General features: G+C 38.2%; 2 protein-coding genes and 1 non-coding gene across 4 annotated transcripts in view; all 3 read right to left on the bottom strand.

Annotated features, from left to right (window-relative positions):
• Positions 1–4502, bottom strand: part of lgals8a (galectin 8a) — a 7456-nt gene extending 2954 nt beyond the window's left edge. The window contains exons 1-6 of one of the 2 annotated variants that reach the window (XM_074616558.1): positions 4346–4502; positions 3224–3312; positions 2838–3048; positions 1384–1506; positions 1212–1283; positions 522–548 (exon numbers count right to left, since the gene is read on the bottom strand). In XM_074616558.1, the coding sequence (XP_074472659.1) occupies positions 522–548; positions 1212–1283; positions 1384–1506; positions 2838–3048; positions 3224–3312; positions 4346–4384 (561 nt within the window). In that variant the 5' untranslated portion in view covers positions 4385–4502. The remainder of the gene's footprint in view (positions 1–521; positions 549–1211; positions 1284–1383; positions 1507–2837; positions 3049–3223; positions 3313–4345) is intronic. The other variant, XM_074616560.1, reaches the window with a different exon arrangement.
• A 1471-nt stretch (positions 4503–5973) lies between these two features.
• On the bottom strand, positions 5974–10444 carry LOC141756185 (ribonucleoside-diphosphate reductase subunit M2-like). The gene is made up of 10 exons (XM_074615737.1): positions 10215–10444; positions 9874–9942; positions 8841–8993; positions 8273–8389; positions 8015–8148; positions 7826–7920; positions 7584–7717; positions 7351–7455; positions 7115–7228; positions 5974–6542 (listed from the first exon to the last, which is right to left on the bottom strand). The coding sequence occupies exons 1-10, from the start codon at positions 10302–10304 to the stop codon at positions 6390–6392; spliced, it is 1164 nt and encodes a 387-aa protein (XP_074471838.1). The 5' UTR covers positions 10305–10444; the 3' UTR covers positions 5974–6389.
• Positions 6663–6800, bottom strand: LOC141756719 (small nucleolar RNA SNORD94). Its single transcript, XR_012591525.1, has one exon. It is a non-coding gene; the product is annotated as a small nucleolar RNA SNORD94 (small nucleolar RNA).
• Positions 10445–11527: the final 1083 nt, after the last annotated feature.

The following is an 11527-nucleotide window of genomic DNA, read 5'->3' on the forward strand; positions in this document are numbered from 1 at the left end:
ATAATGTACCTGTGACTTTGGATCACATGACCACACATTTACAATATAAACCTGAACAACATCAACTATGGAAGCCCATAGGTGACTTTACTAAAATGACAATGTTAACTTGAAAATGTAATTCCACAATAGCATTATAGTTTTCAACGTGTATGTTATTTGAGTAAAAATTAAAATGAAATAATCCAATTTGCATTTTCACATACTCGTATGACAATATTAAAAAGAAAATGAAAAAGCTGTTTTGACATTGAATTTTCAGAAGCGTACCCCACAGTGCAGTAATCAAATGTTAATATGCAAATGTGATATAAACAATGTAACCTGATTTTCCATTTATGCAAGCATTATTGAGGTCACAATTGAAATGAATTTTTTCTATACATTTTAAAACGAGAACTTGAATAAACCTTAAATATTCATATGTGAAAAATCATAATGCTATGGTGGAATTACATTTTCAAGTTTACAAGTCCCCTGTGGGCTTCCATAATCAACCATCATGCAACAATAAAACTCACCAAGTCACCTGAAGAGGAGATTATTGGCTGTAACATGAACAAACAAAACAATTATTAAAATTAATTTTAAAAAACAGTAAAAAGTATATAAAAATCTACTCTAATATTCTCTGTTGAAAATACTTCATTCTCTACTACACATCTTAATGCGTGTAATCTCATTTTATTATTTTAAATTGTTGTACTTATATTCCTTTACATATATGTGTGTGCATATTGTAGCATTATGTATATAATTTACATCTTCTTACATTTCTCTATGTTTATAAAAGAGCAACTGTAACGCCCAAATCTCCCGCCGGGGATCTCACTTGTGGTGTGCCACAGGGCTCAATTTTAGATCCTCTGTTGTTTTCTGTTTACTTGATTCTCCTTGTGGAAAATATAATAAAAATATAATATGCATTTTTATTTTTATGCTGATAACACTCAGTATGTATGCACACATAACACCTGGAGACAATTTGATCTTTAAAATGTATGAAATATTACAACAAACTGTCAAAGATTTATAATGAAATTAAAGTAAACAAATCCTCACATTTAGGAGGCCGTGACCTCCACATGTTTGGGGTTTTTATTTGATCAATGTTGACTAATAATGTCATTGATCATGTTTCTGTATATTGACTGATTGATTTTTCATCTCTGATGGCAGAAAATGTGAAAATGAAACTTAAAAGAACAAACTGTCTGATGAGGTTTCTGATTCGTCTCTGGTTGTTCCTGTTTGGTCACACTGGCTGCAGAAGAAACTTCGCTCTAAAAACAAAAACAGCAACACAACATCTCTTTCATCTTCATCACAAGTTTTATCACATGAAGAAAATAACCACAGGCTTTGCTTTTTAAAAGGACTCACAGGGCTCACGGGGAGGATGCCGACAGCTTGAACTTTAACCTTTCCAGATATGTACAGGGTGTCGACTCGCTCCAGCTCCACTCTGTGTTTATACTCCAACACGTGACCTCCGTTCACCGCCACCTGCAGCAAGACGACACTTTACTCAAGTAAAAGCACCACTACCACGGTGTAAAAATGTCACTTAAGTAAAAGTACAGAAGTATTATCAGCAAATGTCTCAAAACTATCACAAGTGAAAGTACTCATTAGGCCGAATGACTCCTTTCATTGTGTTTTATTATTATAGATTCTTATATTATTCTGTTTTTATCACTAATGAGTTAATGTTGTAGTTCATCAATGTGGAGATTACTGGGTAGATTAGTACTGCATCATATTATATGAGCACATCATGTGTTTTATATGTAAAAAGTCTCTAGTAACTAGGGGCAAAGTTAACGCGATAAAAACTTGTTAACGGACTAATTTCTTTAACACATTAATGCAACTTGTGATTTTTAGGTTGTAGCGGCTCAGTTTTAAAGCTGAAGATCCTGGAATCATATGAAACTAGAAAAACCTGATGAATCCATCGGTACCAACCATGTCATACCAGCTTGTCAGGAAGGAGGTTAAATAACGCTCCAAACTTACGCTAAATTTTGGTGAGGAAAAACTGGCATGGCCATTTTCAAAGGGGTCCCTTGACCTCTGACCTCCAGATATGTGAATGTAAATGGGTTCTATGGGTACCCACGAGTCTCCCCTTTACAGACATGCCCACTTTATGATAATCACATGCAGTTTGGGAGCAAGTCACAGTCAAGTCAGCACACTGACACACTGACAGCTGTTGTTGCCTGTTGGGCTGCAGTTTGCCATGTTATGATTTGAGCATATTGTTTTATGCTAAATGCAGTACCTGTGAGGGTTTCTGGATCAATATCTGTCATGGTTTTGTGTTGTTAATTGATTTACAATAATAAATATATATATATACACACATTTGCATAAAGCAGCATATTTGTCCACTCCCATGTTGATAAGAGTATTAAATACTTGAAAAATCGCCCTTTAAGGTTCATTTTGAACAGATAAAAAATGTGTGACTAATTTGCGATTAAATATTCTAATTGATTGACAGCCCTAGGTGTAGTACATGAGATACCTTGTATACTACTGGGTAGATTAGTATTGCATCATATTATATGAGCACATCATGTGTTTTTAAATGTAAAAAGTAGTAGCTGTCAGATAAATGTAGTCCAGTGCAGTAAAAAGTACAATATTTACCTTTAAGATGTAGTGGAGTAGAAGTATAAAGTTGCAAAAAATGGAAGTAAAGTACCTCAAAACTGTACTTATGTAAAGTTCTTAGTTACATTATAATATGCTGAAATCTGACTTGATGAACAAATTAAAAAGTCTTGATGTTATATGTGAATATAAATGTAATGTGTGAGGACCATCACCTTAAACGTGTTTTTCAGGACGAGGATGATGAGCTCGAACGTCTCCTCGACAGTGAAGGGCTTCACGTACAGGATCTCCTCTCGGCCCCAGCGCTCCTTCTGCAGCGAGTTGCAGACGATACACGGCGACTTCTTGAACCTCGGGTTGAAGTGAAACGCCACGTCCGCCCTCGGCGTCACGCTGCTGCCACACGTGAAGTCCACCTGGAACCTGCGACAAAAGGGACGACAGGTGAGTCTTTAAGCTGGCTGAGACTAAAAAGTACAAAAATAAACTTAATATTCTTGATGTTTCTGTGTATCATTTCAGACGGACATGTTTGGTTTGGACTCTAGTGGATCAAGTAGGTTTTATACGGTCTGTATTTTGTGTTGGGAGTCCTCACCTATCAGCATCAGACGGTACTGAGCCCTGAATCAGAACCATCTCCCCCGGCAGCAAACCACCCAGGATCGTCCCAGCGAAGGGGATCGCCTTGTGGGGGAAAAAGTAAAGCAAGTAAAAGTAAAAGTCATTTTAGAAGGATGAGATAAATGCCGAATTCACCAGGAATACTACAAAATTGAGTTACGTATTTTAGACATGTTATACAAGATAGTGAATTAATATTTAATTAGGCACTAACTCGAAATGGAGTTTGGTGTTTCTTTTAAGTGTCTTAAAATACTAATTAGCTAAATTACTTCACCTAAGTCGATAAACAAAGTAAAAAGAGGCACCTTTTAATTCGGCGTACATGAAATAAACCCAACTAGAATCGAAAGTAAATTTTATGAGGTGTAATTAAACAGTGTCATGTATTTATAGTCTGAAACAAAACTTTCATCTGCATATTTTACTGATATTAAGTTATTTTAAAGGATTATATAAATGCCGAATTCACCAGGAATACTACAAAATTGAGTTAAGTATTTTAAAAATGTTATACAAGATAATGAATTCATATCTAATTTGGCACTAACTCTAAATGGAGTTTGGTGTTTCTTTTATTGACACCAAACTCCATAGAAATTATGAACGTTTTAATATTTCATCAAGTGTCTTAAAATACTATTAAGCTAAATTACTTCACCTAAGCCGATAAACAAAGTAAAAAGAGGCACTTTTTAATTCGGCGTACATGAAATACACCCAACTAGAATCGAAAGTAAATTTTAGAAGCCTGATAAATGTACTCGACAGAAGCGAGCAATCTGAAACAAAACTTTCATCTGCACATTTTACTGATATTAAGTTATTTTAAAGGATGAGATAAATGCCGAATTCACCAGGAATACTACAACATTGAGTTAAGTATCTAGACATGTTATACAAGACAGTTTAACGTTAAGTATTCATTAATTTGTGCAGCTGATTCAGAGTGTAAATTGAGCGCTTAGCTTAGATGCTAACTAACTAGCATGCTAACCGACTAATCCTCGATAATAAGTCAATTTAACTATAATGATTAAATGAATATTAGTGTAAAAGATCATTTAACATGAGATGAACACTGAGGGCATCTTACCGGGTTTAAAAACGTCTGTCTCGGGTTAGAAACCGACATGTTGGAGCAGAAGAGCTGCGACGTGAAGCTCTGAAGCTACTTTGGTCTTTTGTTTTCTTCCGTGTTTACGTCATCACGGTTGTTGGTTACCCGGATGAGATCAACTTCCGGCTTCCGGTAAACAAAAGTTAGGATTAAAATGTTTTTTCCTTTAATCGAAAAAAATATATATAATATAAAATATAAAATTATATGTTAGACGTGAAAAATTATTAGTTAATGTCACTTTTTGAATGTTTTTTTATTATATTAAAAACAGATTGAGTTCAGGTGTGATGACGTAGTTGTCCGCTCCTTTACAGCCTCCAGAGGTTTGGTAGCAGGTCAACTCAAGTCTTATGATTCTTATAATGATTCATTAACAACCACCTGACTTCATTTATGAGATTACACCACTTTTAAAAACAAATTTGATTAAATGAAATGTCCTACATGTGTTTGGAATATGTGGTTTAAAATTAACATTATTTAGATTATAATGATCTTTATTGTCATTATAATCTGGTACAATGAAATAAATTAAACTGAAATTAATTACAAAGCATTGCTGAAAATACAGAAAAACTGAATAGTATAACTTTATTACCCCCAAAAAATGCTAAGAGTTTAAATATACTGCTAGAAAAGCTTGAACTGTAATACTGTCAATTCAATTTACACGTTTACAGTGGTGAATGCTATACATTGTAATAAATAGATGTTAAATCTGTTTACATTCCAGTTTATTTTTATTACTGTTCTCCAGTCTCCATAAATATTTTATACATTTCTATCTCTACATTTTAACTTCTGCACTATTTTATATCTTGTGTTTTTACTTGCATGATTCTGATATATATTTAATGAGTATTGTTGGATGGAACCTGAGATGTAAGATTTCCAAAGACTGCTTCTCCGTAATTGTGAATAGGACAATAAATAAATAACTTATAACCATTAGTAAAGAATTTTTTTCGTTTTTTTTTTAGCCATTCCCTCTGAAATAACGATGCTTTTCAAAAAATGTTTTAATGTATTCGCTCCATGTTGGTAAACTGACACACTAACAGGAGAAATATGTTTTTCTACATTTTAAAGAAACAAAACAGGATGTGGTATTGCTTCCTTATGTTAACTTTTATTGGAATCATTTTATTTCTAATGCATATTTGTGAAATCCAGAATCGGTCATGTTTTCTCTATCAAAAATAGGCGTAGTATTATGAAAATAAAGTCATAAGTTTAAGAAAAAAGTCGGAATATGAGAATAAAGTCATAATATTATAAAGTAGTAATTTTACTCCCATTCTTCTGAGGTTGAGTTTCTTTCTGATAGACAGTAGGAGCCGTGGCTCAAACCGCCAATCTTGTGGTTTACGGACGACCCGCTCTACCCACGGAGCTACAGCCGCCTCCATTTTAATCCAAATATATAAATAAGGTGTGGTTTTATTTTGGACTATTGCTCGGCTGGTAAGTTCCTGAAGAAAGTGAATAAGCAAAATACTTTAAATATTAAAAGATTATTAAATCTCCTTCGACCGTCCTAGCTGTGTTTAAACCAAACTCTAAAGTAGACATGCAGTAATGAACTGAATTGAGGCGTTTACATAGTTAGATTTGATTTTATTACAAAACTGTACAAACTAAAACAAACACCACATATTGGGTCAATATAAAAACATTCTAATAAAAAAAAAATATATAAATATAAAAAAAAAAACAGGGTTCTGATCCGAGTTCTACCAGGTTACCTGCTGAGTTTAACTCTGTTTTATACATTTTACTCAGTTATCCAGATAATAAACCTGGTGTGTGGACCGACCCTGGGCTGCAGTGCCTTCACCGTCTCTGCTCCGATTCGCTGATAAGCTCATTTAGTCTTTCGACCATCTGTGAGCTGAGCGGCCGTCATCCTGATATTAAAAAACACGAGTTCTGTACATGTAGTTCCGAGTGGTTCCACTCGTTCAATGAGAACGTTTCTGAAATGTGTGACTGAGTGTGGCTCGCTCCACTTCCGTCCTCAGAAGTCGGCGTCCATTCTGAAGGTGTTGTCCGTGGTGCCGGACATCACGCCCATCCTCTGGTACTCGCCCACGCGCTTCTCAAAGAAGTTGGTCTTTCCCTCCAGAGAGATGTTCTCCATGAAGTCGAAGGGGTTCTCCACCCGGTAGATCTGCAGAGAAACAATGCAGCAGAACCCAGGTCAGTTTGTTCTGGGTTAAAGAGGAACATCTCAACATTTGTTCTGTCAGAGAGGAACTCTTCATTCAGAGTTCAGCGTTTGAGGCGGCGGTCTGTTCAGACGGCGTCTGTCTCGTGCTGCTGTCGTTCTGTCGGCGAACCACTCGTCCTCCAATCAGAACGTCTGCAGCAGCACTCAGCCACCATCATTGGCTGAGGTCCGTACCCCTGCGCGTCTCATCATCACAGACCTGAACCTCCTCTTCTATAGAGCCCATCCTCATCTACAGACCTGAACCTCTTCCTCGCCATCTACAGACCTGAACATCCTCCTCGTCTACAGACCCCCAACCTCCCCCTCCTCGTCATCTACAGGTCTGAACCTTTTCCTCTACGGACCCGATTCTCCTCCTCCTCATCTACAGAACCCAAACATCCCCACCTACAGGCCTGAACATGGTCTACAGCCCTTACCCTCTTTGTCTCTAGACCTGAACCTCCTCTATAGCTAGACCTGAACCTGGTCCCCTACTGGGAGCTGTGGTGTTGTTGGGATATGGTTACCTTTGTGAAGCCGAGCTCCAGCAACAGTCTGTCGGCTACAAACTCGATGTACTGCTTCATCAGATCACAGTTCATCCCGATCAGCTTCACCGGCAGAGCATCCGTCAGGAACTCCTGACAATCAAACCAGTAACACGCCATTAAAAACAAACCACCAGTGAGACCAGTTAAACCGTCAACTGACTGAAGGGGAGAAACCAGAACAACATGACGGGGATCCGTTAGTGTCCACCGACCTGCTCGATCTGCACGGCGTTCCTGATGATGTTGGTGACGGTTTCTTCCGACGGTTTGTTCACCAGGTGTTTGAACATCAGACAGGCGAAGTCACAGTGCAGACCCTGAAACCAGTAACACAAACCAGTCAGGACACACACACACACACACACACACAGTGAAACCAGTAACACAAAACAGATCTATAATCAATAATGCAAGTTAATATTGATGATCTATAATCAATAATCACCTCGTCTCTGCTGATTAGCTCGTTGGAGAAGGTCAGACCGGGCATCAGGCCTCTCTTCTTCAGCCAGAAGATGGAGGCGAAGGAACCAGAGAAGAAGATTCCCTCCACGGCGGCAAAGGCCACCACACGCTCTCCTGGAGGAACAAGAGTTAGGATCAATACCTGATACCAGATCAATCTCAGACCTGATGATCAGCACCAGGAACAGGAACACTGCGTGGCGTCACGGCGAGCAGGTTTACCGAATGTGGCGCTCTTGTTGCCGATCCAGTTGATCGCCCAGTCGGCCTTCTTCTTCACACACGGCAGCGTCTCGATGGCGTTGAACAGGTATTCTCTGTGGGTCATTGAACGCACCGTCAGACACCAGTACAGACTAGCAGAGTCCAGTACAGACCAGTAGAGTCCAGTACAGACCAGCAGCAGCTCACCTCTCTTGGGGCTTCTTGATGTAGGTGTTGATGAGGAGGCTGTACATCTCTGAGTGGATGTTCTCCATGGCGATCTGGAAACCATAGAAACACCTCGCCTCCGTCACCTGCACTTCCTGTGCGAAGCGCTCCACCTGGTGGTCACACGGAGAATCATTCAGTGAGTTATTTTCCAAAATAAAAATTTATATCTTTGAACAGTTTGACAAAATAAAATAATTTAAGGCGTTGCCTTGGAAATAATAAATAACTGCTCACCAGGTTCTCGTTGACGATGCCGTCGCTGGCGGCGAAGAACGCCAACACGCGAGAGATGAAGAACCTCTCGTCGTCCTTCAGAGAGTCCCAGTGCTGCAGGTCCTTGGACAGATCCACCTGAACAAACACAGGAAGTTAATGTGACATCATCAACACCCGGCGGCTCCGTCTGCACACGGACTGATGACCTGAACTACAGACGGACTGATGACTCGAACTAACATACGGACTGATGACTCGAACTAACAGACGGACTGATGACTCGAACTAACAGACGGACTGATGACTCGAACTAACAGACGGACTGATGACTCGAACTAACAGACGGACTGATGACCTGAACTACAGACGGACTGATGACTCGAACTAACAGACGGACTGATGACTCGAACTAACAGACGGACTGATGACCTGAACTACAGACGGACTGATGACTCGAACTAACAGACGGACTGATGACTCGAACTAACAGACGGACTGATGACTCGAACTAACAGACGGACTGATGACTTGAACTAACAGACGGACCGCCGACCTGAACTACAGACGGACTCGGGTCCACGTTTACCTCCTCTGCGGTCCAGAAAGAGGCCTCGGCCTTCTTGTACATCTGCCAGATGTCGTGGTACTGGATGGGGAAGACGACGAAGCGACGAGGGTTCTCCTTCAGCAGCGGCTCCTCCTCTTCCTCACTGCGGCTGCTCTTCTTCACGGCTTTGGGCTGAGATATGAAACACAAGACACACACGTTAGTGTCCATTTAACAGCTCGTCTGTCTTCACAAGTTTGATGCTGCAGTCAGAGCCGGCAGCAGGTTTCATTTTAACGTCTTCATTGGTTTCATTGAGAAAAATTATCTTCAACTGTTTCCTGTGTTTGATATTATAATTTATATCATTATCATAGAAACTGAACATTAAATATGTCTGAATATTCAAACAAAACAAACTGAAGACGTCAACTTGGTTTCCGAAAAACGGAAAATAATCTGCACATTAATCAATAATAAAAACTAGTTGGTGCCGTTTAAAGAGGAAAATAATGTACAGGTATCTAATCTGTTATTGATCAATTTAAATTAAATCAAAACCTTTGAAGCTTCCAGAAGATCTGGACTCAACTCACTGCAGCATTAATCAGTAATTAAAACTAGTTAGAGCACATTAAATCAATAAATAAAACTAGTTAGAGCACATTGTTCAGGTATATAATCTTAACTGTTATTGATCAACTGCAGATTAATCAATATTTTATATTGATGGTTTATAATGATCTAATTTTGGCTGCTAGCAGTGAAACACATTTGTGGGAGAAATAATAAATAATCCAGAATGCATCAACATTTAGACAATAAACTGAACCATTATTATCATTTAATATCTAATAAATAAAAGCAGTAGCAGGTGAACATCAACAGTAGCAGCTGTTCCTCCATGTTGGCGCCAGAATGGACATCTTTCGGCGCCACATGAGTCCAATAAACAATAAACAACCCAAACTAACAGCCACAGACTGTGATGATGTTGAACGCAGAGAATCTGTCTGTTAAATGAGTAGAAAACCTTTGAAGCTTTCAGCAGATCTGATCAGACTCAACTCACCGCAGCGTCACTGAAGATTTTACGCGCCGTTTTAGACGCCAAGATGCGGGTCGTGTTCATGCTCGGTGGCTGAAAGAGAAACAAACAAACAATAAATCACCAGAGAACAAAAAACACACGTTCATTCTGAATTAATACGGTTTTATTTGATTATTCAGACTGAAATACACATTAAGATTCAGGTCAGTCAGACTGAGCTGGACACAAAATGGCTGCTGTGATGTTTAACTGAATTTAAACTGTTTTAACGGTTCTAACGGTTAAATTTAAACTTGCCGTTTTAACGGTTTTAACGGTCAAACATTTGAATCATCAGGCAGCTGGTGTGTTTCTGTTCTCACCGTGTTTTCTTTGTCCAGCGACATGTTGCTGATGTTGCTGCTGAGGGAGTTCTCATTCTTCACGGAGAGAGGAGAGCGAGTAGAAAGCATTTTGATGAATAAAAAGGTAAGTTAACGAACTAAAAGGTGAAGTTAAAACAGAAGAAGACTAAACTAGCAGTTGACACACAGACGGAGAGCTAGAGGAGACTGAAGCGTCTTCTGTTGTCCGCTCGACCCTTTTTATATTTGAAATATTCGCGCTCCTTATAGAAGCAGCCAATACAAACGCAGCTCGTGCCGGCTCTTTAACACTGACGCTGCGACGGAGCCAATCAGATTGCGAGCAGAGCTCACGTGCCGCCCGGGCAGATGCGGGAAATTCGAAATAGAAGAGAGGGCTGTTTGTGCAGGGTTACAAAACTCACCGAAACCGCTGTTACAAAACTATCACACAAAGAGCTTACACAACATGTCTGATTGTGACAAAAAACACACATTTGTTTTACATTAAAAACTGTGATTCTTAAATTGAGTCATAACGTTAAAAGATGTTGAAACTATGCTTTAGTTTTACTAAAGAAAGTTTCTCAAAATAATGATTTAGAATCTCAAAATAATGAGAAAACTATCACAATGACGGCAGCAACATTTTATTGGAGTAATGTTGTTAGTGATATTGACTATATATATATATATATATATATATATATATATATATTAATCTTGTTAGTGATATTGACTTATATATATATTAATATATATTGATCTTGTTAGTGATATTGACTTTATATATATATATATATATATTGATCTTGTTAGTGATATTCACTGGAAGGAAGTTTTATCCCAACTGCAAAAGTTCCTTCTAACAAATCAGGTAAAAGAGGTGTCATTTAAATTGATCCCCAGATTCTATCCAGTGAAACACTTCTTACAGAAGTTAAAGAGTGAAATAGATGTAAATTGTTCCTTCTGTGAATCACATCCTGAAACTCGCTCCTCATTTATTCTAGTCCTGTACATTTATATGTGAATTGTGGAAAGATATTTTTATACTTGTTAACATTTTCTCAGATTTTGCACTGTACTATAGAAGTATTATATTTGGCTGCTATGATTACAGTGACAAAGACAATAATGCATTTGTTCTTATTAATTTAATTTTAATTCTCTTGAAGTTCCACATTAACAAAAAACAAACTAATTTCTTTGTATTTATGAAAGAAATGGAATTATATCTGTCAACAATCTCTTCTTTACAAAACCCAAAAAGCAATGAAACCAATGAATGTCTGTAATGTTTTGTTTTGTTTCCCGCCGCCGCCCTTTCT

Source organism: Sebastes fasciatus, chromosome 18 (genome assembly GCF_043250625.1).
Source record: "Sebastes fasciatus isolate fSebFas1 chromosome 18, fSebFas1.pri, whole genome shotgun sequence".
Lineage (NCBI taxonomy): Eukaryota > Metazoa > Chordata > Actinopteri > Perciformes > Sebastidae > Sebastes > Sebastes fasciatus.